Raw genomic sequence first — 25,316 nt, forward strand, 5'->3', positions numbered from 1 at the left:
AGTGTCGCTCATTGCTTCAAGTAGCTATTTGCCAGAGTCCGTTGGTGGTTATCAGAGCTACTGTACCCGGCAGCTTATCCGCAGAATAGAGGTGCATCAGCACTGTGAGGGTGTCTCTGCGATCAAGACAATTGGACGAATAGCTCGAACCATGCACCGTTGATAGCTCAGCTCGGCAAAGAGCTGGCAGAGATGCAGCACGCACTCGTGCAGCCACAGTGGCGAGCCAACAAATACCTTTTTAGGAATTGTTTGTATGTAATTCCGTGTAGGGTCGCTGTGCGTTGGATGTGTGTACGTCAACGAGGGGAAATGGGTGACGGCTATTAGGCACTCTGGTGTCTGTGGGAGTATTTGGGCTTCAACATCAAGACACTCGTGGTGTTGACCAGATGTAGGTATGGTGGAATTTAGACAAATCAATCACTAACTGTCGTGTGCCTGTTCATATCGATCGGTCTAGCCTTCAATCCAAAACATGGCGTGCTTTCAAAAAGAAGTGCGGCACTGTACGGTATCTAAAGAACTGCACTTGGCAGCCCGATTTTGGATGCAATACAGGACGCTAGCTCTAAGCCAAGAAACGACCCTAGCCAGCATTGGCTTTACCCCAGGTTTAGGGAAGCTGTAGGTAAGAAGATCAACGAGACTTGGCTAACTTTGCGCCCAAGAGACCCATGCATGTGTCGATACAGTAGTCTCAGATCGTCAAGGAGCCTCAACTAAGGTGGACGGATGAACTATTTTTGAAACAGAATATTTTATTGGTTTTAATTATGTACGTGTATACTCAAGTAACGAATATTGCTTAGACTATATGTGTAAGCATATGCTTGAGATTAGATCAGGCATGTTCTCTACGGGCATGTTGGTTCCCTGTAATCGTCAACCACAAGGTAATTCTGAGTCACACAGTGGTGTAACTAAGTCTTCATCCAATGAAATTACTGATTTGTGGAGGACTGTAGGGACTTATGGCGCTATTGTCCCTATTGACCACCTGTAGAGGTCGACAGAAACACCATGAAACTCTCGTCGTGAACCATCACCAAGAACTAGAATAATGAATAGATTGATTGATTTTTACAACAAATAGAATGTGCTTGGGTATTCATATTGATTTCACGTCTATAATCATCCCCCTCTATAGATTGCGAAGAACTTTGAGAGAGAAAATAAAATAAAGATATAGATAAATGTTTTTATCTTGCCTGTCTTTTTTCCCTCTACTGCCCCACCTGCTGCAAGCTCTCAAAAATTACATCAGACTAACTTGACAGGCAGTCAACCACTCACTCACTCACTCAGTCCATGCTGAAGCGCCTAAGTCGTTCGGGGTTTGCCATGAAGAGGAATATTGACTCATTCTTGAAAGATCAATATCCACTGGCTTCCGACCTAAACTCCTTCTCTACCACGCCACCCTCACGGATACTCAGACGGAAATACCTTATGGCGACTGCTATCATCCAGCTCACTCCCAAGGAGGAACAGCTTCGCCGTCTTCTTCTCGATGTAGCCAGATCTATTGACGATTCTCGCCAGGCTTCTGAGCCCATCGTCCTCCGATGGGCTGGTGGTTGGGTGCGCGATAAGCTTCTCAACATTCAGAGCCATGATATCGACGTAGCAATCAACGCCATGACTGGCGTTCCCTTTGCTCAGGCCATGTGTGATTATTGTGAGCAGCCAGATGCCATGGCCAAGCACAGCATTGGGCCTGCAGATATTGGCAATCTGCACAACGTTGCCCGAAACCCAGAAAAGTCAAAGCACCTTGAGACGGCCATGGTGAAGATGTTCGGACTGGACCTTGATTTTGTCAATCTTCGAAAAGAGACATATACCGAGGACAGTCGCAACCCTCAGATGGAGTTTGGCACAGCAGAAGAAGATGCGCGCCGTCGTGATGCGACTGTGAATGCACTCTTTTACAACCTACATGATGATCGTGTTGAGGACTTTACAGGAGGACTTGCCGATATGGATGCCAAGATTATTAGAACCCCTCTGGAACCTTTCCAGACTTTTATGGATGACCCTCTACGAGTCTTGCGGCTCGTCCGCTTCGCCAGTCGACTTCAGTTCGAAATTGAACCTGAGACGCGTAAGTTCATGGCGGATCCAAAGGTCTTGGAGGCACTGCGTGCCAAGATCAGCCGAGAACGAGTTGGTGTAGAGTATGAGAAGATGTTGAAAGGTTAGTTCGAGGGCAATGGTATCACGAGATTCACTAACACTTGAGCAGGAGCCCACCCACATCAATCACTTGAATTAATCGACGAGCTGCAGCTCTTCCACGCCATCTTCACCGACCCTGAACACAAGAACCTCCCGACCCCGGAGATCTCGCGGTGGAGCGTTGCATACACTTGCCTTGACGAGCTCTTGAAGGACCAATCCCCAACTTCTGTGGCTGGGCGTCTTATTACCTCCGAAGATGCTTCTTCCCCTTTTTATGCATGGAACCTTGCTGCTTTGACTCCCTGGATGATAGTCGAAGAGCCCCCAAACTTTCGCAAGAAGCCAAGCGCTTATCCACCCGTAGCTGTTGTCGCTCGGGAAGGCTTCAGAGCTCCAAACAGGCTGGCAGATATTGTTGCTGCGTCCTATCGCCATCGAGAAGCAATTTTGGAATTGAAAGAGGCCGTCTGTAGCAAAGCTCCTTATATTGACGAGCGGGACCGTTTTGGTATGGCTATCCGCAAATGGGATTCCCCAAAAGATACTTGGAAATTGCAAGTCCTCAACGCCCTGCTGGTTGATGCCCTGGAAACACTTCCAACATGGAGCCGTGAAGGATCAAAAGGTCAGCAACGAGCTCTCGCACTTATCAGTCAGATTTGGACTAACATATTCTTAGAGCAAACCGACTTCTTAGCAGGCTGGGGGAAGTTCCTCGACCATCTCGCCAAGCTGGATCTTTACGAAGTCACGACACTCAAAAAGCTACTCGATGGCAAGGGTCTCGTCAAAGCACTCGGTACGAAACCTGGAAGATGGACTGGGCCAGCTCTTGACGTGTGTATTGCATGGCAACTCCGTAATCCTGATGCAACAGACCCAGCAGGTGCCATAGAGGAAGTGCAACGCCGAAGAACAGAGCTCCAGATACCATAGACAGACGAAGGCTGGCCATGTGTGAGGAAGAATCACTATGCTTCCAGTTTTAGCCCAAACGAGCGCCATAAGAATGGTATTGAAACTGTCTAAGTACATGAATGGGCATTTGGAAGGCTTCAACAAGCACATGATACTATGGTGGCCTGCGTACACTTTACTATAGATGAGGAAGAGGTTTCAGGCGAAAATACCACTCGAAAGTTATGAATCATAAGAATTAAGGCAAATAAAATTATATCCCTACATACTTATTGAATTATAACAAGCAGCAGATTAAGCACAGAAATAATGGGAGTCTTTTAGCTGTTGTACAACATCTGTACCTACCTGAGATAAATATGGTGGGTCTCCACTGTTGCCTCAGCGTAAAATTGACCTCTCATGTACCTAACCGTAACTGTACCTGCATTGGCCTCTTCGTCTTGCCTTTGACAAGTACATCATCCGGCCCAGATATTGTTCACAAGAATGGCCGATAATACGACTATCCCTACGCCTGGCGTATTGGATGATTTTCTCAGCCCTCCAAATCTCGCAAGACTTACTGAGCTTTCAGGTATGCAGTGGCCCCTTCACTGGACGTAACAAAACTAATTGTATCTCGTACCTCAGATAAGTTAGAGGAGTGCCTTGAATCAAGTGCAGTGGATGTCTCGTCCTCTTTGACTTCCGCCAACGACGAGGTGCGTGTTCATGCCTTGTGCATGTTGCCCTAGCTCAAGTGGATATATTGCGGCTAACATTCAGTCATTAGGAGCTCCACGATGCCGTGCTTCTGGCCGTTGCTTATGTCTCCTCAAAGGCGCAAAGCGATCTGGAGGACGCCCAGCTGAGAGACCTTGTCAGTAGTCTTGGTGGAAAAGTGATCATATTAGGGACGGGCAAAAGTAGGCCACAACACCATCCTAGATAGCAACTATTTTACGCATGACTAACACTGAGCAGAAGAGTCGGATCTTATTATAGAAGCAGCTGTTGCTGGCATCGCTATTGCATCTTCCACCCACTCGCTGGCTTTGGACAAGGATCTTCTGATCAAGTTGACGGTTGTTACGGATCCCAAAGATCCATGGACAACTAGTGTCGCTGCATCGGTAGCCTCTCAGGTTTTGGCTCAACAGATTTCAGCTGAGAGACTACCAGGGTTCATCGCTAGCGACATCCTCCAGAACACTTTGAAGCCACTGTTTACAAAATCTTCGTCAAGAATCACAGCTTCGGGACGACCTTCCCAGTATGCCACAGTAGACGATCGGTCACGGGCATTTTCAGAAGTGCAATCATGGAGAAGCAAAGCTCCATGGGCAGAGGCCACGATACAATGGGCGATCAACACATCTACCGTCAGTCACTTTATCTCTGCCAGTCTTTGAACACTAATCTTACTTCTTGTAGGCACCAATTATTAAAGAACATTGGCCTTTGTTCATGCCAGTTCTGTTGGCGCTTGTGGAGGACGAGTCGATCGAAATCAAAGCAAAAGGCCTGAGATCATTGACTGTCTTTGTAGAAAAATGCCCAGTGCAAATACTGCAAGGCCGGGGCATAGGGCGTGTCTTTGCAGACGTTACGTTCCCCCTCGTACTCTACCTTCCCAGTGTTACCCCGGAGGATGAATCTATAACCATCCTTGGCCCGGCTTACGACGTGCTCATTAAGCTGGCAGAGTGCACTGGAAGTCCAGAAAACCCTGAACGTCGTAGGTTTTTTGACAAGATCCTTCGAGATGGTGTATTTGCTGGTTATCATCATGCGTCTCAGTACACACGTATAATACAGGTTCTCATGCAGAAAACTGCAGCGGTGGTTAATTGCATGGGTATCTACTCAATTAAACACCTTTCGGTATGTTCTATGTATTCTCGCAAAGATCTTCAAATCGCTAACTCAACTGCACCAGCCGCTTCTCTCAATGTCGTTGTCCATTATGACAGATCCTTTTGCAGTCTCGTATCCTCCAACTCTTTTGGCAACAACACAGCTGATTGGCGCAATAATCGGCAATGCGTGGCCTCGGATCCGAGAGCCTGAGCACATGGAAAACGTTATTCGGATCTTGTCATTGTGCTGGCTCAACACCCTGGAAGAGATTGAAGACGACATGTCTCAAGTCCAGAAAGAGGATCTCCAAGCTCTGTCTCAAGAACTGGAAAGCAAGGCCAAAGCCTTGGAGGCACTCTGGACCGAGGATGCCTCCAAGCGGCCATCAGATCTCGATGAAGCGTTGGAAAAAGAACCAAAACTAGCAAGACTATTTTCCACCGCCTCGGCTTGAAGACCAGATCTTTCGCCACTGAGGCTTAGTCAAGTGGTTGCTGCTTGAAGAAAGACTTTCCACGCAGCCATTTCCTATAGGCTTTGTATCGTTTCTTGGGACCGTCCTCCTCGGTAACTGTTAAGGGGTTCTCCCCGACCTTGAGTAGTTCGGCATAGACATCAATCTCTTCTTCTGTGCCCTTCACCATCAAGCCCTCATCCTGCCAGCCACCACTTAAATACTCTTGATATTCGGATGCGTCCACGTCGACAGGCGTATCACTTGAAATAACAAGAGGAAGGTTTTGGGGATGTTTGATATATCGTTCATAATCTTCAGACTCTTGTTCCGCAACAGATGGATTCAAAGAATCGTGTACGGCTTTGGTAAAGGTCCATTGTGCGGCCTTGGACTTTTCCAGTGCGGTCGGTTTCGCATTAGGATCGTGGTCGGACGACTTCAACGGCTGGTTTGCATCTGATCGCAGGGAGCTGTTCTTATCTTGTGTGGGTTGCAACCAGCGTTGGAGAGAGATACCTTTCGCTGGTGACATGCCAGAAACTGTGTCTGATGCCCCGTTTACTCCCGTTGTTGCGCCTCGCGCCAGGGCCGACGCATGTTCACGCGAAGAAGCGTCTTTCTTAGCTTTCTTCCTCTCGCTATGTTCGACATCGTTGTCCGTGCGGACTCTGAAAGGGCTTAGGTCGTAGCGGCCATCTTGAGTCGACTTTAGGGGGATGTATTTAATAGTCGAGTTCATCTTGTAGGCAAACATCTTGGGAAAGGAAGAGAGGGTGGAAGGCCTGTAGTACTCGAGCCAATAATCGTCAAAGAATTCGACCGAGTGAGCGCGCGCAATATCCTTGCTTGGTACATATGGCGGTACAGTTCGTTCCTGCAAGTGAGCCGGAACGTACCAATTGATGTAGTCATGTTTCATTCTGGCGGACCAGTCTCGCGGATCGGCATGGTGCAGGTAGTAATCAGTGGCCAAGTCCCATAACATCGGTTGGCCTTGAACAAAGATGTAATTGCCGAGAAACAAGTTGTATGCCTCTTGGCGCTGACTGTCGAGAAAAGAATTGTTGTAGTACCGCTTGAAGCTTTCAATCATATCTCGTGAATGACTGGTCCATTGGTTGATCTTGCGATATGTTTCCATAGTGTTGACTAGCTGTGAGCCACCGTACTGGACGGCTATGGTGTCGCCATGGTCGTGCCACATGTGGGTGAACAGGTTGACCGCATCTGTGTCGTAATCGACTGATGTGTCCTCCAGTATACCAAGAGCGTGAAGCTGGTGACCAAGTGCCCTCTTCCCGATGACAAACTGTGCTGCGTTGGTGCGATCCAAGCAATCAATACAGTTCGTTCTGGCCACTCCGTTCTGCGCTGTCATGGGGCTCGTTAAACCGTCGCCATTCTGGAAGAAACCGGTAGTAGTGAGGACTGATTCTGCAATAAGTTCGAGGTTGCCTATGACATCCCCTCCGCGCACTTTTGAGGCACGACTCATATCCCAAGCTTTGTGAATTATCTTCTTGTCTTCCGGCAAGAATTGATTGAGGTAGTTGATCGCATGTGTGTACTCCTCTAACAACTTCGATTCGCGGGGTGTGCGTTCCTTGGACTTGATCAAATTGACGACATAAATTGGTGCTCCATATCGCTCAAACAGGTTATCGAAATGTAGTGCAGCTGCTCCGTAAAAAGGATCAACTAAATTGAGCTCTATTGGGGGTTTTGGCGTAACACCAGTGCTGTCTTGGGTCCAGTAAAGTGGAATACTTCCTCGATGTTGAACATACGAAGTATATTGCGGACTGCAGTATAGTTCAGGCCCAGGTGCGTGGAATGATGTCGTTAGAGATTCAGCAACGATCTGTTCGGTCTCAACATCATTGGCAACATAACCCTAGAAGCTGTTAGAGCAAAGGCCTGTGAATAGATTTCAATCGGGGAGACGAAAAAAAGCGTACAAGATCGTTAGCTCCTCTCTTCAAAAAACGGGCACCGGCAAAGTAGCGGGACCGCCTTGCAATAACCGTGATGTGCGCAGTACGTCCATATATCGAGAGAGCTACTGGTTATCAGAACTGCTCGCTCATATAAAAGTTCGGATATTGCTAGCAAGACTCACCTGCTTGGTCAATATAACCATGAATAATAGGACGACACCAGTCATATGGATCTCGTAGAGCAGAAACGGCGGGCTGTAGCAAGTAGTCATTCCACACAAACATGGAGTTGAAGTCATCGTCGTCTGGTGGAAGCATACCCTTGGCTAAAGCCTCGCGTTCCCGGATGACATTGTGTTGCAGCGTGCGCGTAACATCATAAGAATAACTATAGTAGAAAGAGCGAGTCAAGTCAAGGTTGTTCAAGATACCGAGAAACCGCTGCTCCTCCGTATTGCGAGCGTCGGGTTTGAATTTGGATGGCGTAAGAGGAACCAGCTCAGTCCCTTCAATCTGATATATATAGTGACCTCCCACCATCGCGACAGTGCTTTTCTTGGTGATGAGTAGCATGTAGTAAGGTCCAGTGAATTTGATAAATCCTAGCAAACCCCATGTGGTGCAGCGAAGCTTGATTCCGCCTGTGCCTCGGTTGCCGTCGTCTATGGTATCCAGCAGTTGGTTCATCTCTTTGAGACTATAAACAATCTTGTCGTCTGTGACATTGAGCTCTGCACCTTCGGTGGTGCGGTCAATCTTGAGGATCCGGTACCGCTTCTCGCTGACGTCTACACCGACGATATAATATCGACTGGCCGTCTCGTACAGGCTGAACTTATGCATCTTGTAAATCAACCGATCGGGAACACGATCGTCAAATGTGTCAGGAATAGCCCTGGTTGACGGGTCAGGGCTTGTCGTTCGGACAAACGGTTTCGCTACCGCTGGCTCGTCGTCGTTGTCGTCTTCTTCAATCGTAGGACCGCCAGCGGCTTCGGAAGATAGTGGGCTTGTAGCTCCATTGTTTTGTAGTGAAGGAAACACAGGCGCATCATCGCTCGCGTCGTCGGTGGTTGGTAATGTGTTTATTTCGGTTCCTGAGCTGAGCGCGTCCGGTATACCGTATTCAGACATTATAACAACCGCGTGACATCCCAAGACCTCAGGCAGTGGATAATGGCTAGAGGATGCTTTTGCACATATAAAAGAAAAGGGACGTTCGTTGGGGCCCAATAGGCCAAAGGCTTTAATTGTTGTAGAATTGGGAATTTGGGTCCGGGAAGCACCTAGGTACAGAGCGCGTAGTAAATGGATTCAATAACCAAACAGATCGGGATCTAGACTCCAGGGACCGATGCTCGGAGTGTTACTCAAAGTCCCCTATCGTCGTGTTACTTACTTATTAGGTGAAGGTATATCTTGAGTTGCCCCCAAATATCCCCCACATCTCAAATGACGTCGCTTGGTCACATGCTTACGACTACAGCTAGCTCAGATGTCCAGTCGATCATGGGCCCTCAAATTGGACCAAGATTCAATATGCTGCCAGACAAACATTCTTTTATTCATCACTTCGGCAAAAATGATAAAACATGATAATTCTATTAACCATTTCGTACGAAGACTACGTCGACGTGGCAATCAAATGCACAATAAATCCTAATTCATACGCCTTTAGGCAAGAAATGGTGATAATATGGTCTTGGTGTTGACCTTCCATTCCTTCATACTCCTTCTATTAGGCCAAAGTCTACTATTTGCTTGCCTCGTTCTCCTAATCTGAATCATCTGTTGACGTGGTTTCTGCACTCTTAACCTCCTTCTCCATAATCTCTTCGCCTGCGTCCTGGGGTTGTGCTGGCGCGCCAACAGTCAGCTCATTTGTATTTTCCTTGCTCGGAGGCTCGTCTAGTGCGAGCTCTCCACGGAGCTCAGGCAAGAAGCGATCTATGCGCTTCCAAGTTTCCGACCAAAGCTTCTCCTTTGAGGGGTCTTTGTGCGGTGAAACAAGATATCCGCTGCTGGACATGAACAAGAGCACGTTCTTGAGATTCTCACGAACCGCCTCCTCCTATAATTGGTCAGTACTAGCTCAATTATGACTTTTTGCTGAATAACTCACGAGACTATCACCTTGGCCACTGTTCATAAGACGATCCATGATTTCAATGATCTTGATCCAGAGATCCAGCATGCCATCCCACTCAGATAGCAGTACCATATACTGAAGGAATACCTTGCAAAGGAGAGAGGCAGACTGCACTCTCATCTCACTCATTCCATCTCGGTCCGATAGGAACACTTCGGGCTTGAGGAGCTGGGTTATCAGGGGGAAGAGCACCTTTCCGAAAATGGCGGTCCACTCTTTGGGGTCACTACAGGTCAATTCTGGTGATAGAAGCGACCGTTGGAGAGCGGAAAAGGCAAGCTGTCGCACATCCCTGCAGGGGTTTGCGCATTGCGTCGTCAACGCCTGGAAGATGGGCAACCAGTATGCAGACCAAGCTATAGCATGGTCAGAAATAGAAACACGATAGTAGTTCACGGGATTGACAAACCTTCGCTGCTTTCAAGCTGAGACTGTTGCATAAGGTGGGGAATCCTGTCTGTCATGTTGTAAAGCATGTTAACTGCCTTCGAACCTCTGTTAACCGCCTCGGCGTTGCTACGAACAAGAGTTAGCTAAACTGGCCACAGATAAGGTGGTCTCTGGTGCTTACAGCTTCTTGTCCTGTTTAGGAGGATTGACTCTCGGCGATCGGGGGCTTCTGGGCTGCATCTTAGGTTGCCGTGGGCTAGCAGCAGAAGCAAAATCATTCAAGAGCGAAATCGCCGCCTCGTAATTATCAGCCATGATGGCTGGGGGCGTTCCAGTGGTTCCCTTTTCCAAGATTTCAAACACCAATGCTGCGGCCTCAGAGCGCTGAGCCAGGGTTCGCAGGATAACCCAAAAGTCAGGGGACGTCATCATCTCGCGCCTCAAGGGGCCCGATTCTTCAATGCAGAGCGAGAGGCCCTGCAGAACCAAATCCGAGTTCTTGCCCAACGCCTCTTGTGGCAGAGTTGAAATCGTGTGGAGCAAAAAGGGAACGTTGACGAAGTCATGATCCTGAACGGGATTAGCATTGCACTGAAATTGAGTTGTCGCCAGACTTACATAGCCGATATTGAGCAGCTTCAGAGAGTAAAATGATGCTCGAGAAACTGTGACAGCATGGTATCGTGCTGGATCACGAAGGACGCCTTGGAGCGTGTCAAATACTATTTTGCCCATGCTTTCGATTGACTCGGCATCTCGTGATGCCAACAGTGTACAGAACTCGAGAATATATGCCACAGTCGGATCGTACTCTATGTGTCCTGGTGATCTCGTGTGGCCATTTGTGGGAGGTGCTGGCATACTCTCATGCTTGACACTGATGACAGTTGTGGCTGAGTCTTCAGGCAATTGATCAACAAGTGTTTCAACAATGAGCTTGGCTACAGATGGGTTCAAATTCCTTGCAAGAGGTCAGTTTTCGGTATTGTAAAAGCACAGGGGACGACTCACGCGATGTTTTCGAACACGGCAGTCATATTGCATTGCTTGATGCAATCAATAGTGCAAAGTGTGCTCTCTAGTTCCTCGTCAGATGGTTCAGGGGGGTCATCCGCAGCATAACTGGAGATGTATGATGTAAATGCTGAAAAGAAGCCGGTGTCTGCGTTTCGTGCTCCTCGGTCAATGACTTGTGATGGAGTCTGAAGGGGGATGGACGGCAATGGCAAACTTGGCAGATTGCTGGGGGAGAAAGATGATATGAGCGAGTTATTAAAAAGGTTGAGCCATATGCGAATCATCTGTCTTTGTTAGCAGGACATCAGGTGATAGGACAAGAGCACATACATATTTCCAGCTCCTATGGATGAGTTCTTCACTGCCAGTGACGACACGGAAGAGCACAAGCGTCGCTAGCTGGGCCCTCAAGTCTCGTCCGAGCTTAACAGCAAGCTCACTGACCATGACACTGCCATCACCAGCTTGGACTTCGGTGTTCAGAGAGGTGTTGAATTGCGAATCAGCTGCCAAAGTCGACATATGACTGAGACAGAAAACAATCTGGTCAAGTGCCTCTGTGTTCTTGTATTTTGTAGCAATACGAGCGCATTCATGAAAGCCCGTGACAATTCGAGCAAACACGGCGTCGTCGGTGGCGGACATGAACACATAAGACAACGTGGAAACGATGGGTTTCCACGTTGTCGCAAACATGTCGGCATCATAAATGTTGGTATTGCAAATGACAAGATTACCAGCTGACTCGGTCTTGAGAAGAAGTTCTCTCCAGGCATAATCGAAAGCATGCTTGTTGTCGTGTTCGTCAGGAAGAATGATTTCGTTCGATTTGATCGACTGGTAGATTGTTTGCAGATACTCAGGTGCAAAGTCCTTGCCATTGTTGGTTCCCCTCAGGTTCCTGGCGAATTGCTCCAACGTCATGCGTTTTTTCGTCTCCAAGTTAGGGTTGTGCTGGTCAGTGTTCAACAGGATGATGGCGTAGGTCAAGATGTACACCGCATCCTTGTCTGCAACTTCGCCAGTTATATCAGCAGAACAAAACTTTTCGGAGAAAGATTCCACGATTGTGGCGATCAAAGGCGCCTCTCCGGGCAATCGGAAGGATTCTAAGAATTGACGCAAAGCCTCATCTACTCGCTTCCCAGAGAAGTCAAAAAGATTCAAGAAAGCCTCGAGAATTGCTTCATTACCTCTCTTAGAGATGAAGTCACCAAGAACTTTCTTATTGACACGAGAGGTGCCCTTGAGAAAGTTAGCAACCGCCACAGGGTCCGATGCATCCTTGATGATGCCCTGCGCTTCTAGGTATCCCAGGCCTGCCTTGGGCTTTTCGTTGAACTTGCTTGCACCCTTGATGATAATCTTCTTCTTGCGTCGTTGATCTCTCAAGGTCGCCGGGTCTGGAAAGTCTTCAATCACAGGTTCCTCTTCAAGTCGCTCATCAATGAACTGAATATACCGAAGTAGCGCATCAAGGCAGAGTGGTGGTACGCTTGTAGTGCTCCACGTTGCAGAGTCGGGAAGTGCGTTCCTGGAAAGTAGACCAATCATATCTTCACAAAGATCAGCCCGATCGGCATCACAATCATAGTTGATGAAGAGCTCAGCCATAAATGTTGGCATTCGCGACAAGACTCCAATGCTTTCCACCATGGCCTGGCGGGCATCTGGTTTCCGAGCACCTCCCTCCATACCAAGCTTTTGACGATCCTTAACCGGCACTGGAGTCGATCGTCCGCTGCTAGGCTGCGACGATTGCGAAGGCTTTACCAGTTTAGGAGTTTGCGGAATACCAGCATAGAGAGAAGGATCAATTCCAGGCTCGCGAGGTATTTCGACTTTGGGATGCAGACAAGCGACCAGATATGACAGGAACAATTCCTGTTGAAGCTTAAGCACTCCACGACAAGTTGCCAAGAGCGTCCCAGCAACAACAAGAGACTCTTCAAGGAGAGCCATGTTATCCGATCTCACCAACTGGAACAAATAGCAACACAAGCGGTCCTCTGCTATGCCTGCCAAAGCTGGATGTCGAGAAATAAAAGGGCCCGCGACCTCGAGAGCAACATGTATGATCCGCAATGCCATGATTCTCATTGTGTCCGTGTGCGTTCGATCTTGAGGGTCCAAAAAGTTTACCAGCACCCGTAATAGCTCACGAACAGAAGGCAAAGAGTAAGGCCTGAGGTCGAGGGACTCTGTCTCCTCGGCCGGGTCGCTTACAGTGGCCGGGGTTGTTTCTGTGGTGGCTACAGTATCTCTACTGATTCGCTCAGGGTCTGGTGTAGATGTGCCAGGTACCTCCAGACTCATCCGTTCCGTTGATAGCCCACCTGCTTCGGGGGCAGGATTTTCCATCCTGACAGTGTCCAGGTCATCGTCACCCTGTTGGTCAAGAGTCTCGCCATCTTCACCAGCCTCGGCCTCAAGATGCTTGACGTCCTCGAATATAATCTGACACATCTTTACCAGGGAAGCTTCGGCAGTGCGGCGCAAAACAGGAGAGAATCGTGGCTGCGAGCATATAGCAAGGCCGCGGCCCATCATGTCGCAAACACTCTCGTCACTCAGAATATCTCCTCCAGGCCCGGACATCATGTCTTCCATCAGGTTAAGAATCATCAGAAGGACAACCTCGACCTGGCCCGAGTCACTGATATCGAATTGACAATGCGTTACAGCAACTGAGAGGGACTGCATAGCCAATGCGAATCGCGGCGACTCAGGAGAGATGAAACCGTAAGCCAAAAACTTTCTCAAGGCGCCCAGAGCAAGGATTGTAATCGGGGCCGCGGTGCCCTTGGTCTGGATGACGTGAAGAAAGGGAGCCAAGATCGTGGGGGCGTCAAAAGATCGAATATCTAGAAGCAAAAAAAGTCAGCTGCCATGATAGACACATTGAGAAGACGCCGAACGAATTGGTCTGCCATACCTTTCACACCGGCAAGTTCATGCCTCAATTTACCGAAGCCAGCAATCATGGGGTTGTCTTGCATGCTTTTCCCCCTTTGCCCACGTAATCCCCAACGGTTGGTAAGACCATCATGAGAGCCATCGCCGCTGATGCTACCCACCGGGCTTTTACTTCGCTCGTGGGGTGAAGGGCTCGGGGGTCCTAACTGAAGAGGATTGGGACTTCCACCAAGAATGGCTGAAACAGATGAATGGGGTGAGCGCGCATGCTTCTGAATAGCAGACGTTATAGAGATGCACTCCGATATGACCAAAGACAAGGGGTCAACTGCGACAGAGACAGGTCGACTTCGGTATTGCATGCGCGCAGGGAGCGCACGGTTCTCGAAACTCGAGACTCCGGATGGCCTAGGACTCTCCATATTCAATGGCGGTTGTTCATCGCGACTCATTGTATCGTAAGCTCGAGATCGTTGTTGGTTTGCGACCGTTCGGCTCGTTCAGACTCGAGGGCGGATAGGGAGGTCTGAATATTGGTACAAAAGCAATGGCTGATGGTCTGCTGGGTGAAAAAGGAGGAAAAAAAGAGTTTGTCAAAAGACAAGGCCAGTTCTCGGCCGAAAATATCCAGCAATCGCTAGGAATTTACCTGCAAGAAGTTGTGAGGTTGGATGATGGATGAAGTCGCTACGTAGCGGACGGCTAGGTAAGGTACCACTTCCCGACCAAAGATCCATCCCCCGAAGCTACGTGCTGTCCTCCAGGTGTCGTCCAATACCTGCAATGATTGGTCAGCGGGGCTATCATGATCCATTCAACGGCACCCCTGAACGAACAACCCAACTTAAAAGATAACCGTATTTGATGATTTGATCATAACAAATGAAACAATATGAAGAACAGCGATTTAATAATCGACTCGTGGTTTTGCTCGCTAAGGCTATAGTGCAGTACCAGAGTTCTGTTTACCAGTGCGCCCGGCTAGCTAGGCGAGCCAGTGCCTCACAAAATCGCTAATCTTTTAAGCTCGAGGGCCTTCGGTAACTGGCAGATTAACTTCAATACCTGTCCGGACTTATTGCAGACTTCATTGGTTTAATGTGAGAGATAATTGAAGTTCCAGCGAAGTAAATACAACATGTTCACTGGGATATATATACACAAATTCCCATTGTTACCACGTGTTCATCTGACCTTGCAATCGATCATACCAAAGCCTGTGATGGAAGAAAGATTTCTTCATTCTATTGTCGATAAAAACAGCCCCCTTTCCCAACCCACCAAACGCCAGCTACATGCCAATAAAAGAGGCTATTGTTGGCTACATCTTCAACTGTAGCTATTGATCATCATCCGCTCCAGCGGTTAAAGACCCCAGTGACATCCAGTCTATTATACAGCAAGTAAAACCCAAGCAGCCGCATTATCAGCCTTTTAGGCGGCCTTGGGCACATCCTTTGCGACTTCTTCGACCTGCATAGCCTCCTGCTTAACCGCTTGTGGCTTGTTTTCGCCCTGTGCTGCATTACCAGGAACGTTGTTGACCTGTTGGGCAGGCTGCTCTTTGGGAGGCGGGACCACGGGTGCATTATTGACGACAGGCTTTGGTTGAGCTGCCAAGTTTTGCATCTCTTGCTTGTCCTTCTCCCACTCATTTCTAGTATCAGTGTATTCTTCTTTGATCTTTTGCTGGTTCTTCTTCTTATCCGCTTCTTGTTGCTCGCGGGCAAGTCGCTCTTTCTCCATTTCCTGTACCTAAAGTCAGTATGTAGAACTGAACCTTGAATCTGAAAGACACGAACCTCCATATGACGGATATCATCCACACTAGGCTCATACAAATGCCAGATGACATAATGGGGTAGACCAATAACCGAGTACCCCATTCTCTTGGACATCTATTCAAATTGTGTTAGCCGTGAACCAAAAGCATGCCACATGGACAAATGCCTACCTTGCCGAAACCTTCTGTCTCTGCATGCTTCTCGAAACTGAAAGCTGGGAAGTGAACTCCGGATCGGAAAACCTTGGCCTTGGCCAAAATGCTGACACCACCAACGCCATCAATTTCCATCTCCATATCAGGGTCGCCAAATGGATCACGAAGATAGGCCAAATGAGGTCGCCATGTGGCATACTCAGCATATCCCTCGACGATTACTGCATCTTCATCAAGAGTATCAGCGAGAGCTAGAGCCGTTTCGGACTCTTGCCAAGAGTTCAAGTCATAAGGCTGTTCACCACCAAGCCAGTCAGGCAAGGGTCGCCAAACGTCTGATTACCAGTCAGTATTTCGAGCCCAATCTGCAGTACATATTGGTTCTAAACTTACTTGGGACGATAACATCCTTGTTATGGCGCATAAGGTCTTCCAAAATGGTGAACGGCGCGGTCTCTACGTCGACGTCGCGCCAGTAAACCCATGAATGATAGGGTCGTAGGGCCGCACTCAGAAGCCAGTTTCGAGCCTGCGCCATCAGCTTTCGGCGACTAGCCTGAGCGGCGAATCCGTGCCGGCTTTCGACATCCTGGTTGACCTTCTGACCAAAGTCCTTCTCGATGATGGAGATCTCGCCATAAGGCTGCTTAGGGTCCTCGTCGGCTTGGATAGCCTCCAGACTGTCGGAGAGGACCTTGAGAGTATTGTCCTTCGAATCTGAAACGAGGAATGCGAGATCAATCAGGTGGTGTGGGTATGTCAGGTTGCGCATGTGGGAAAAGAACATCTCCAGATGCGCTTCGGCATCACGAAGCGGCACACATAGGAGAATACGTTCTTCACGCTCCCAGCCACGAGCGGTACCCTGAACATTAGTCAAATCGTAGTATCGAACCGTCTCGAGCTCGGGGGTGCCACTCGAAGAAAGAAGCCCAAAAGAAACCAATGAGGCCACGGAGCTGGAAGGCCAGAGCCAAAGGCTGAAGAGAAACAGGATTACTGCGCAAATACCCAGGCGAGTTAACAGTTTGTTGCGACGTCGTTGGGCAGGTGTGTAGGTACGAGGCTGGAATCTGGTGAAGAGGTTGTGTCAGCATCATTGTTCATCATGAATGTTTGCGACAAAGATCATATTGGTTTCCGACAACAGTGCTGGTTTGGACATACTTGTGCGGCGAGATGTCAAATGTGTTGCCGCGTGGGTAGCCATTCGAAAAGGCGGCAGCGTGGTGCCGGGAGTTCATCTTCGAATTGGAACCTGGCAAGTCATAGGAGGGCATTGACAACTTCAGCGTGGAGGCGCTCCACGGCTCGTTTATGTATTGTGCCCAAATTCAAGCCTGGATTCCAGATACCCGGGCAAATTATCCGCTGTGCGATGAGGTCGGACGCAAAAATCACTGAGCAGAATGCAATTCGGTGTCGATAGGAGATGGTATACGGTGTCGAAGGTGGGCTAGATGGTAGGTGTCAAACGTTCCTCTGCCAGTCAAGAACGTGATTGTGTGTTGTCGGTTCGAAAAGGAGCGTTCGAGTGGTTCTCGGTTCTGATTTTTCTTCGTAGAGGTCGTCGCGATAATTGGATGCTCAAGGGCAAGGTGGCTCCGACGCCGACCAAGATGACTTGGAGGATGGGATACGAAATCTAATGTGCCAGGGCGAGTTGAGCGCTGAAATGCATGTGTTCAGTTACCCTCATCAAGGCAAGGGGTGGCCGGTCACTTTTGATTGGTCTCTTGTGATCGGCTTGTTCCAGACTTGGCCTTTTCGAGAAGCAACACGATCCACACTTTGAAGGGTCTAAGAATAGGAACCACTACATACCATCGTCAGATTAAATACGAACGACAGATAGCTCCCAGTGGGTAGCAGAAAAGTTGACCTCTCAAGTCTTGGTACACAAAATAAATAGCCTAAAGGGCATAGTCTAAGTAGCATAAGCTGATCTAATAATTTTGTCTCTTGTGCTTCCAGCGGCCAATTTTTCTGGTACTCTGAAGAGTTCCTGGCATCAGAAATCTTATCTCCTGCGCCAGGAGGATCGGAGACAAGCGAACACGGGTTGGTCTCAGATTTTTCAGTGAATCATGGACGAATACGTGAATGATGGAGAAAAAGCATGTCACATAGGATTCAAACTTTTAGGTGCATAGCAAAAAAATTATATTTATTATTCAAGGTAGAACTAAACATTCACATCGCCTTACTTTACCTTCAATTTTCAGATGATCCGAGATCTACACTCGTAAATCTGTATCCGTTAGCCACTGTTCAAAGTCGAGGCTATAAACGGACGAAGATTATACACGATGCAAAGGAGTATGCTATAGTTCAGAAAAGCCGATTTTACTCAGTCATCTCGACCGGCCTTGAACACTGGTAACCCAAAACGAGCTACCGGTGGCCCTGGCACTGGAGTCTTCATAACGCTTAATGGGCAACTCCACAACCCATCATCAACCCACAAGGAGTCTAAGGTGTGGGAGGGTGACTTGGTCTTGATGAAGTCGTTGAATGGATATAACTTGTTTCATCATGCAAAGCAACTCCTTTGACCTTGCAGCTTCGCGGTGCACTTACCAAAAACACATGGATTGTTTTCGCGATAAACTGTGTTGGCATCAAGATTTAGTCTGTTCTGATTTCATGGTTAGCTTTGTTCAAGTCTAGCATGAAATGGAATAAAGTGAAAGGTAAAGATGTATATCAGAGATCTTGGTATGGTATAAAGGAGTCATCACAATGGTTCAGTAGCAGAACTGAATGAAAAGTTTTCTCATCATCGACATCGGAGGGGAAATTTGCAAAAATTTTACTAACCTGGTCCTGGTGTGGATATCCGCAATTTCGATATTCTTGAATAGCAAATATTTCTGTTTCTTTTGAGATGTTAGCGCAAGTCCATGCGCCAAAGCGAGCGAGTTTGAGAAAGAAGAAGAATGGGCAAGGCTCAGATGGTAGTGCATGTGTTCAATCGCTCAGGATGTCGCGGGAACAGTGGTGTGAAGGATCATCATTGCAGGGAAAGAACGTTGCTGCGCAAAAACGTACCTGATAGAAACAGCATCACCCGAAGACTAGCCAATATTTCCAGACGAAGCAGCGACAAACAAGATCAAAATCAACAGAATTGCAGTCGTTTTGCTTGCTTGAAGCTGCTTGTAGGAATGAAGGCAAATCCTCGAAGGTGATGAAGAAGAAAGAGTTTCTGAGCTTGAATGCAGGTTCACGAAAATTTGAAGTAGAGAGGATGGAGTCGATGATGACTAATCATAGTAGCGCCCCGTTTGTTGCATTAGCAAATTCCTATCCACTTCAGTTAAAATCCATGCTCTCCAGGTTAATGAAAGGCGATATAGAAAGAGCTGATTCTCAAAATGACTGACCGACGACGTATTAACGGCCCAGGAGGCAATACCGTACCTCCTGTTTTCGAGGCTGATGAATCAATCGTCCCGAGACGTACCCGCGCGGCGAATGGTATCAGAGCGCAATGTAAGTTGACCCATCTTGTCTTCAAACTCACTGTACAAATCAGTCATGAATAAGATGGCTAATATTTGACTAGATCTCAAAACTGGTGTTACCCCGTCTGCTTCTGGCTCGGCATATCTTGAGATTGAATCGCAAGATGCTTCCGGTAGCAAGGGAATGAAACTTACATGTACCGTTCACGGGCCCAGGTCTCTGCCCCGATCAGCGCCCTTCTCTCCTCACATGGTCCTTTCCACACATGTCAAATATGCACCTTTCGCGACACGTCAAAGGCGGGGCTACCTCCGCGATTCAAGCGAGCGTGACTTGAGCTCACATCTAGAGGCCGCTCTTCGCGGTGCCATTATTGCAGACCGATGGCCCAAGAGTGGTGTGGATGTTATTGTCACCGTCATTGAAGGGGACCAGGCCAGGGAGGTAGCTGTCGAGCAGGGAAGTGAGGAGTGGGACATGATGAACGTTTTGAGCGGTTGTATTACCGTTGCAGCAGCTGCTCTTGCTGATGCTGGCATTGATTGTGTCGATACGGTCTCTGGAGGTGTTGCAGCACTCGTGCTTGGACAAGACAACAATGAGCCCATCATGGTCCTTGATCCAGTTCCTTCGGAGCATTCACAGATTCTTGCTGCGTGTTGCGTGGCGTACCTTCCTGAGCGAGATGAAATTACAAACCTTTGGCTGAAAGGAAGCCTACCTTCGTCTGACGCTAACCTTCACCGAGGTCTTGTTGCTCGGGCAGTACATGCAAGCAAGGGTGCCAATCTTGCTGTAATCACATCTCTCAACGAATCAATCCTTGCGGTCTGATCGAGGAATGGGCCATTCTATAATACAACCATCACATCTGCAGATTGCCCGACACTCCATCAAAGCGCTTGCAACTCAAGCTACAATGCTGAAAGAGCCCTGGCTTGCTTGTAATATCAACATTAGAATTTTAATCACTCCTGATTAACGGCTCATATCTTTCTGCTTGAGAAATATCCATCTTGCGGCTACCAACGGTTGCGCCGCTTCACGAGCACCCATTGTACAGTCGCTCTTCAAGCTGCCTCACGTTGGAAAAGAGCAGCTTATCTGTGGACGTACCCTAGAGCATGAGGGAGAAGGGATTTGGTACGGAGTTTGCGGAATTATTCTCTGCATGCACACATTAGAGTATACTTCAAGCCATACCCTGAATACAAAATCACGATCATATCTTGAATCGCTGTCTAGACCATGGACACTTACAATCGTGAATGGTGGTAGTCAATGACAGGCTGTTTTAACAATACACAATTTCTGCAGGTGACTGTACCAACTTAGACACTCTTGTATTTATTTTTCCTTTTTCGTCTTCCTACTTAGGTTAGTTGTCAAATACTCACAATACTTGCACGCAAACACGATACGAGTCAACATCCTTCAATGTCTATATCCTGAGATTGACAGCTTTGGATGAGAGTTTGCTGTTAGTTGGTCGTGTTTCGTGTTACAGCCTACTAAATACCAATTACAGACCCCCCACTTGCCGTTATTGTCGGAGTATAGGTACGGCCGAGCCACTGAAAGTCCCATACAATGTGCTCATGATGGGCCTGTCTTGGACGGTACGGCGGGTCCTCTAAGACGCGCTAATGCCCGTGAATTCCGCAACTGTGCTTGAACGGACCTTGGTAGTTGAGTTGAGTGACAGAATAAATGAGTCATTTTGTGTCGATCAACACCCGTATCAGGCTATGTATTTCTGACACCCTGCAGTCTGATAAGTACATCCTAGCTGGCTGCTCCACCTCTAATGTTACTGAACCTCGAGGTCAATACAAACAAGTGCCTTTCATCAACACCAGAGACTACAAACCACTATTGGTGACAGGACACTTCACAATGTCCTCGACGAAACCGAACTTTCCATCGTAAAACGCTCACCAACCTGCTTATGCGATTTGCGTCCTTTATCTTGCCTTGACGCTTCCTTCCCTCCCGACAGTCTCGCGTCCGATAACCTCCTGAAGGCCATGTCCGGAGACTTCATGCCTTCGGCACCGACACCCCTCACGAGCTTCACCACAAATTCAGGCCTTAATACCGCCAGCGCCCCCGTTTCGTGGTACAACCCTACGGCCTGGAGCTTTAACGTGACACGCTATGCGCCTAAATTAGAGGACCTTGTGCGGGCTGGTCCACGACTTGTCAAGAAACTTGGGTCTATTGTATCCATCTCCGATTACCTCGATACGACTTCTAATATTTCCGATTACCTACCGGCGGCAGCTGGTGCGAGCGCCATACTCGCTGAGGCCGATCCAACAATTCAGAACATTATGGAACCTGGGCTGGGTACATTCGAGACACCCGGTGCTGATACAGCCGCCACTATGCCAATGGGACGTGTGTCTGTCGACAGTGCCCGTAGCTTGGGCAGTATCTTTGGCTACGCTACAAGCAAGTGGGCTTTGTGCTGCATTGCCATGGCCGTCATTCTAAACCGAACACATATATTCGCTGCCACTCGTCGACGACTACGCCTTCGATGGCCTACAAGACTCTTGTTGCGCATTGTTCCTATTATCTTACTCGTGTTTCAGGCCCGCCAAATACTTCAGTCTATCCAATGTCAGACTTCTCCCGACTTTTCCGAATTACGATGGGGCAATGCAAGCAAGAGTTCCGATCTCATGTTTTCGCACAGGAATGCCTTTTTCAATTCGTTGTCTTCAGTTCTGCTGTTCTCAGCTTCCGACGAGGAGTCTTGCATAGCTGTCCAGATGATACCTTCTGATGAATCTGGCTCTGCTCGTAACTTGACTGGGTCGTTGTCTCTCCTCTGGCCCTTGTTCGGATCGTTCTGCCTGAGCCAATTCCTTGAGACCGTCTCGTGTGCTGTACAGGGCCGCCCAGTAGCCCCGGAAACTGGCATGACACTGTTCGAGCAATCACTTGCTTTCGCCGAGGCGGATGCTGCTATTAGCAATCAGCTTGGTTGGAACTTATTCACAAAGACTAGTTCCACTGATGTTCCATCATCTGGACTTGGAAATGCCATAGCTTTGACCCGGTCGATGGTTCTGAAGAGAGTCAACACGTCACCGGAGGTCCTGCTTGTCGCTTTTTTGTCTTCGATGACACATATTACGAGCCACATTCTGGGAGTCTTTGGCTTACAAGCTAAGTATAGATTGATTAGCACTGGATTCTGGGGCCTCTGCTTCATGGGCATCATTGTATGGGCGGGTATCTCCTTCGACCTTGATGACCCATCTTCCCAGAGTCTGCTCCGATTCCCAACTGTTTGCATCATTGGATTCGTTCCCCATGTTCTGGTCCTACTTGGAATCGGTGTATGCTTGCTCATCTACGGACTGGCTCTGCTGCTCTCTGCTCTATCCCCGCCCTCGGCATCTCATATGGCTTCGATGTCTTTTCGCCAGCGTCTTATTCACGCCCATGAAAACATGCAAGCGAACGTTTCCCTCTCATCCGTTCGGATAACTCGGGAAATGGATTTCTACACGGCTTTACTTCGTACTGGATTTAGTGCCATATCTATGGCCAGTGAAGCTGTGTACCTGAACGAGGATAAAGGCATTAGTCTGAAACGACGCACATGGTTGGAAGAGCAGCGCTTGAAGGAGGCTGAAGAGTTGCAAAGGAAGCTGATTGTTGGTGGCCTGCCTGACTCGCGATACGATCAGGTCGGCGCCATTGGTCTCATTCCCATAAAAGGAGGACCAACAATTGCTTCCAATGGGTACGCTCGCGAACGTGCTGCTCAGAAGATTCCGAAAGGACGTGGTGAGCGCAATGTCCGCGCAGGTATCGGGGCGTCTGAAAGGAGTTCTCGCTGGCTCATGGCCCTTGACTTCTTACTGAGCATCAACAAACTTGTTGCAAGGATCAGCGCCAAGTCCCTGCTATGGTGTCTCTCGGTCATTCGAATTCGATATCAGCCTGCTTGGCTCCTTTCGCTTGCCCAGCACCCAAAACGCATGGAGAGCAAAGACAAACGCAAAAGCAAAAGCTCCGTTCCGACCCAACCGCCACCGAGCGGGCCATCTTTTTACGGCGATGGAGCTATACCGAAGGAGACTTCGTCTGATATAGAAGCTGAATTCAGACGTACACGCAGCGTCGAAGACGAGGATAGTTTTGATGAAGCGCTGTACAAGTATTGGGTCAAGAATGGGTGGTGGGGATCTGCTGATACCAGCGGCGATTTCGAACCCAACTCAGATGATGACTTTGACACCACAAGCGTAATATCTCTGTCGACCGCTGGTGGAGCATTTGATGACTACCAAGCTTGGGAATCAGACGAGGATAACGACGATGGTCAGCGAACACCTACCCAGCGGTCCCCTCAAATGACCCGCGAGAGCACACCTTTCCAGGACACTCCCATGCAGATAGCCGACCTAGCGCGCCTTCTTCACCCCACGAACCCCGAAGAGCGTGAGGAGGCACTTACATTGTCTGCTCACCTACAAAGCGATGGCATCATGACACGCGCCAAATACAGGCGAATGGAGCAACTGCAACGCACTCGGGTCCTCGCGGCACCAGGGTCTAGTCTGCTACAGCCAAGAATTGACACCATACAACCGGGCCGCAATAACAAATTGGATCTGGATGAAGAGGAGCGTCTTTTGGAACAACTGCTGCTCTCGCGAAGACAAGCTTCTACAGCAAGATATGCGGAGACGTCATGGGAGGATGGGGGGTCTGGGCTCGGTAGCGAAGGACCACAATGCGTGGTCTGTCAAAGCTCACCCAGAACCATCATTGTCTGGCCTTGTCGCTGTTTGAGTCTGTGCGACGATTGTCGCGTCTCTCTTGCTATGAATAACTTTGACAAGTGCGTCTGCTGTCGCCGAGAGGTTGTCAGCTTCAGCCGTGTGTTTGTTCCTTAGCTTTGAACGCGCAAATGATATGAGGCTTGGGCATCTTGACAGAGACTGAATGCCTTGTGGAGTAGTCAGGGAGCCTCGGTTGAGCATGGCGCACGTTATTCTTTTTTTTCCCTTTTGGCGTTGGAAGCACATTTGTATCACAATCATGATAGGGTCAAGTTGCACGCATGAATCAGTCATTTGCTTAGGATACGAAGTCTTGATATTTATTGATGCATTTACATAGCAGCCCATTCAATACTAAAGGTTCTCATCCCTCCATCATCAGTCGACTCGTCTGTCTGCGGTTGCCGCCCTCCGATGAGGTACGCTTTCTTTACGGCGGTAGCAAGACGACCTCCTGCTACGATGTCCAGGACGGGGATTTCTTCATCCCAGTCGTATTGATTTGCCATAAAATGAGCGTGGAATCGGAGGGGATCGCCAGGATAGACGCTGTACTTGGCACCAAAGCGTAGACCAGGGGTCATATAATAGCCAGACGTTAGAAGGAAACCACACAAGGGACCTTGTGTAGGGTTAGTAGCCTGGTATACCCGTTCAGCCTCTGATGAGATTAAAGGCCCACTAGATGTAGGGGTGACACCCATAGACTTGATAGCAGATTCCTGTTGACGGATAATTGGTTCAGGCTGGTCACTTGCAAAGATTGCATCCTCTTCAGTATTGCTGGGAGGTGCAGGGCGGCGAGGCTTGACGCGCTTTTCTGCCACGGCAGCCCTCTGGGCATTCTTTTCAGCAAAAACGTGCTGGGCTGTCTGCTTTCTTGTTTTAAGAGAATCGAGATACAGCCTCCTTGCCTCGGAGCTGGGGTTCTGCAGCACGGCCTGGTGGGCAGCTACGTCGTCTACTAAATAAGCCACATTCTTCCGCAGCAGCGATTCAGCCTCCTCTGGGCGGAGTTCGATGGGAAGCCCAAGGAAAATATTTTGAGTTGGCTGCTGAGGTGCCGTTCCCACAAGAACACCATTGATGTTCTCGTTCCGGCGCAAGAAGCCAGCAGCTTCCGAGTCGAAAACAAGGTATCGACCAGCGATCTTGGAAATTCGAACTGAAGGAGACTCTGGAAAAGCCATCGTATCTATCAAGCAACGCGAGTTAGCGAAAGCTCAAGCTTGAGTTTGCAAATTGAAATGAAGTAGTGAGAGGAACATCATAAGTCGTCTTCGTAATTTTATTA

At 48.6% G+C, this 25,316-nt stretch overlaps 9 protein-coding genes across 9 annotated transcripts; 5 read left to right on the forward strand and 4 right to left on the reverse strand.

Annotated features, from left to right (window-relative positions):
• Positions 1–478: 478 nt before the first annotated feature.
• On the forward strand, positions 479–1,006 carry FGSG_12279 (uncharacterized protein; the record flags this gene model as incomplete). Its single annotated transcript, XM_011323033.1, has 3 exons — positions 479–514; positions 562–631; positions 756–1,006. 3 exons carry the CDS (start codon positions 479–481, stop codon positions 1,004–1,006), a joined length of 357 nt encoding a protein of 118 aa, XP_011321335.1.
• Positions 1,007–1,344: 338 nt separating this feature from the next.
• Positions 1,345–3,120, forward strand: FGSG_04282 (tRNA nucleotidyltransferase; the record flags this gene model as incomplete). Its single annotated transcript, XM_011323034.1, has 2 exons — positions 1,345–2,200; positions 2,249–3,120. 2 exons carry the CDS (start codon positions 1,345–1,347, stop codon positions 3,118–3,120), a joined length of 1,728 nt encoding a protein of 575 aa, XP_011321336.1.
• A 471-nt stretch (positions 3,121–3,591) lies between these two features.
• On the forward strand, positions 3,592–5,108 carry FGSG_04281 (uncharacterized protein; the record flags this gene model as incomplete). Its single annotated transcript, XM_011323035.1, has 6 exons — positions 3,592–3,679; positions 3,736–3,806; positions 3,878–4,010; positions 4,069–4,466; positions 4,519–4,968; positions 5,070–5,108. The coding sequence occupies 6 exons, from the start codon at positions 3,592–3,594 to the stop codon at positions 5,106–5,108; spliced, it is 1,179 nt and encodes a 392-aa protein (XP_011321337.1).
• A 315-nt stretch (positions 5,109–5,423) lies between these two features.
• On the reverse strand, positions 5,424–8,472 carry FGSG_04280 (uncharacterized protein; the record flags this gene model as incomplete). The annotated part of the gene is made up of 3 exons (XM_011323036.1): positions 5,424–7,295; positions 7,360–7,460; positions 7,521–8,472. 3 exons carry the CDS (start codon positions 8,470–8,472, stop codon positions 5,424–5,426), a joined length of 2,925 nt encoding a protein of 974 aa, XP_011321338.1.
• Positions 8,473–9,112: 640 nt separating this feature from the next.
• FGSG_04279 (uncharacterized protein) lies at positions 9,113–14,262 on the reverse strand (the record flags this gene model as incomplete). The annotated part of the gene is made up of 8 exons (XM_011323037.1): positions 9,113–9,409; positions 9,461–9,843; positions 9,897–10,003; positions 10,059–10,468; positions 10,601–10,838; positions 10,889–11,178; positions 11,225–13,758; positions 13,830–14,262. The coding sequence occupies 8 exons, from the start codon at positions 14,260–14,262 to the stop codon at positions 9,113–9,115; spliced, it is 4,692 nt and encodes a 1,563-aa protein (XP_011321339.1).
• Positions 14,263–15,244: 982 nt separating this feature from the next.
• FGSG_04278 (mannan polymerase II complex ANP1 subunit) lies at positions 15,245–16,993 on the reverse strand (the record flags this gene model as incomplete). Its single annotated transcript, XM_011323038.1, has 5 exons — positions 15,245–15,559; positions 15,613–15,708; positions 15,765–16,084; positions 16,143–16,822; positions 16,917–16,993. 5 exons carry the CDS (start codon positions 16,991–16,993, stop codon positions 15,245–15,247), a joined length of 1,488 nt encoding a protein of 495 aa, XP_011321340.1.
• Positions 16,994–19,126: 2,133 nt separating this feature from the next.
• On the forward strand, positions 19,127–20,051 carry FGSG_04277 (uncharacterized protein; the record flags this gene model as incomplete). The annotated part of the gene is made up of 2 exons (XM_011323039.1): positions 19,127–19,244; positions 19,318–20,051. 2 exons carry the CDS (start codon positions 19,127–19,129, stop codon positions 20,049–20,051), a joined length of 852 nt encoding a protein of 283 aa, XP_011321341.1.
• A 1,062-nt stretch (positions 20,052–21,113) lies between these two features.
• On the forward strand, positions 21,114–24,032 carry FGSG_04276 (uncharacterized protein; the record flags this gene model as incomplete). The annotated part of the gene is made up of 3 exons (XM_011323040.1): positions 21,114–21,142; positions 21,217–23,678; positions 23,746–24,032. 3 exons carry the CDS (start codon positions 21,114–21,116, stop codon positions 24,030–24,032), a joined length of 2,778 nt encoding a protein of 925 aa, XP_011321342.1.
• Positions 24,033–24,291: 259 nt separating this feature from the next.
• On the reverse strand, positions 24,292–25,274 carry FGSG_04275 (uncharacterized protein). The gene has a single exon (XM_011323041.1). The coding sequence runs from the start codon at positions 25,210–25,212 to the stop codon at positions 24,355–24,357; it is 858 nt and encodes a 285-aa protein (XP_011321343.1). The 5' UTR covers positions 25,213–25,274; the 3' UTR covers positions 24,292–24,354.
• Positions 25,275–25,316: the final 42 nt, after the last annotated feature.

The sequence above is a fragment of the Fusarium graminearum genome, chromosome 2 (assembly GCF_000240135.3).
Source record: "Fusarium graminearum PH-1 chromosome 2, whole genome shotgun sequence".
In the NCBI taxonomy this organism is placed as follows: Eukaryota; Fungi; Ascomycota; class Sordariomycetes; order Hypocreales; family Nectriaceae; genus Fusarium; species Fusarium graminearum.

What these genes read in the sequence shown, in the direction of transcription:
- FGSG_04275 (XM_011323041.1), bottom strand. Translation starts at nt 25,212, where the DNA reads ATGGCTTTTCCAGAGTCTCCTTCAGTTCGAATTTCCAAGATCGCTGGT.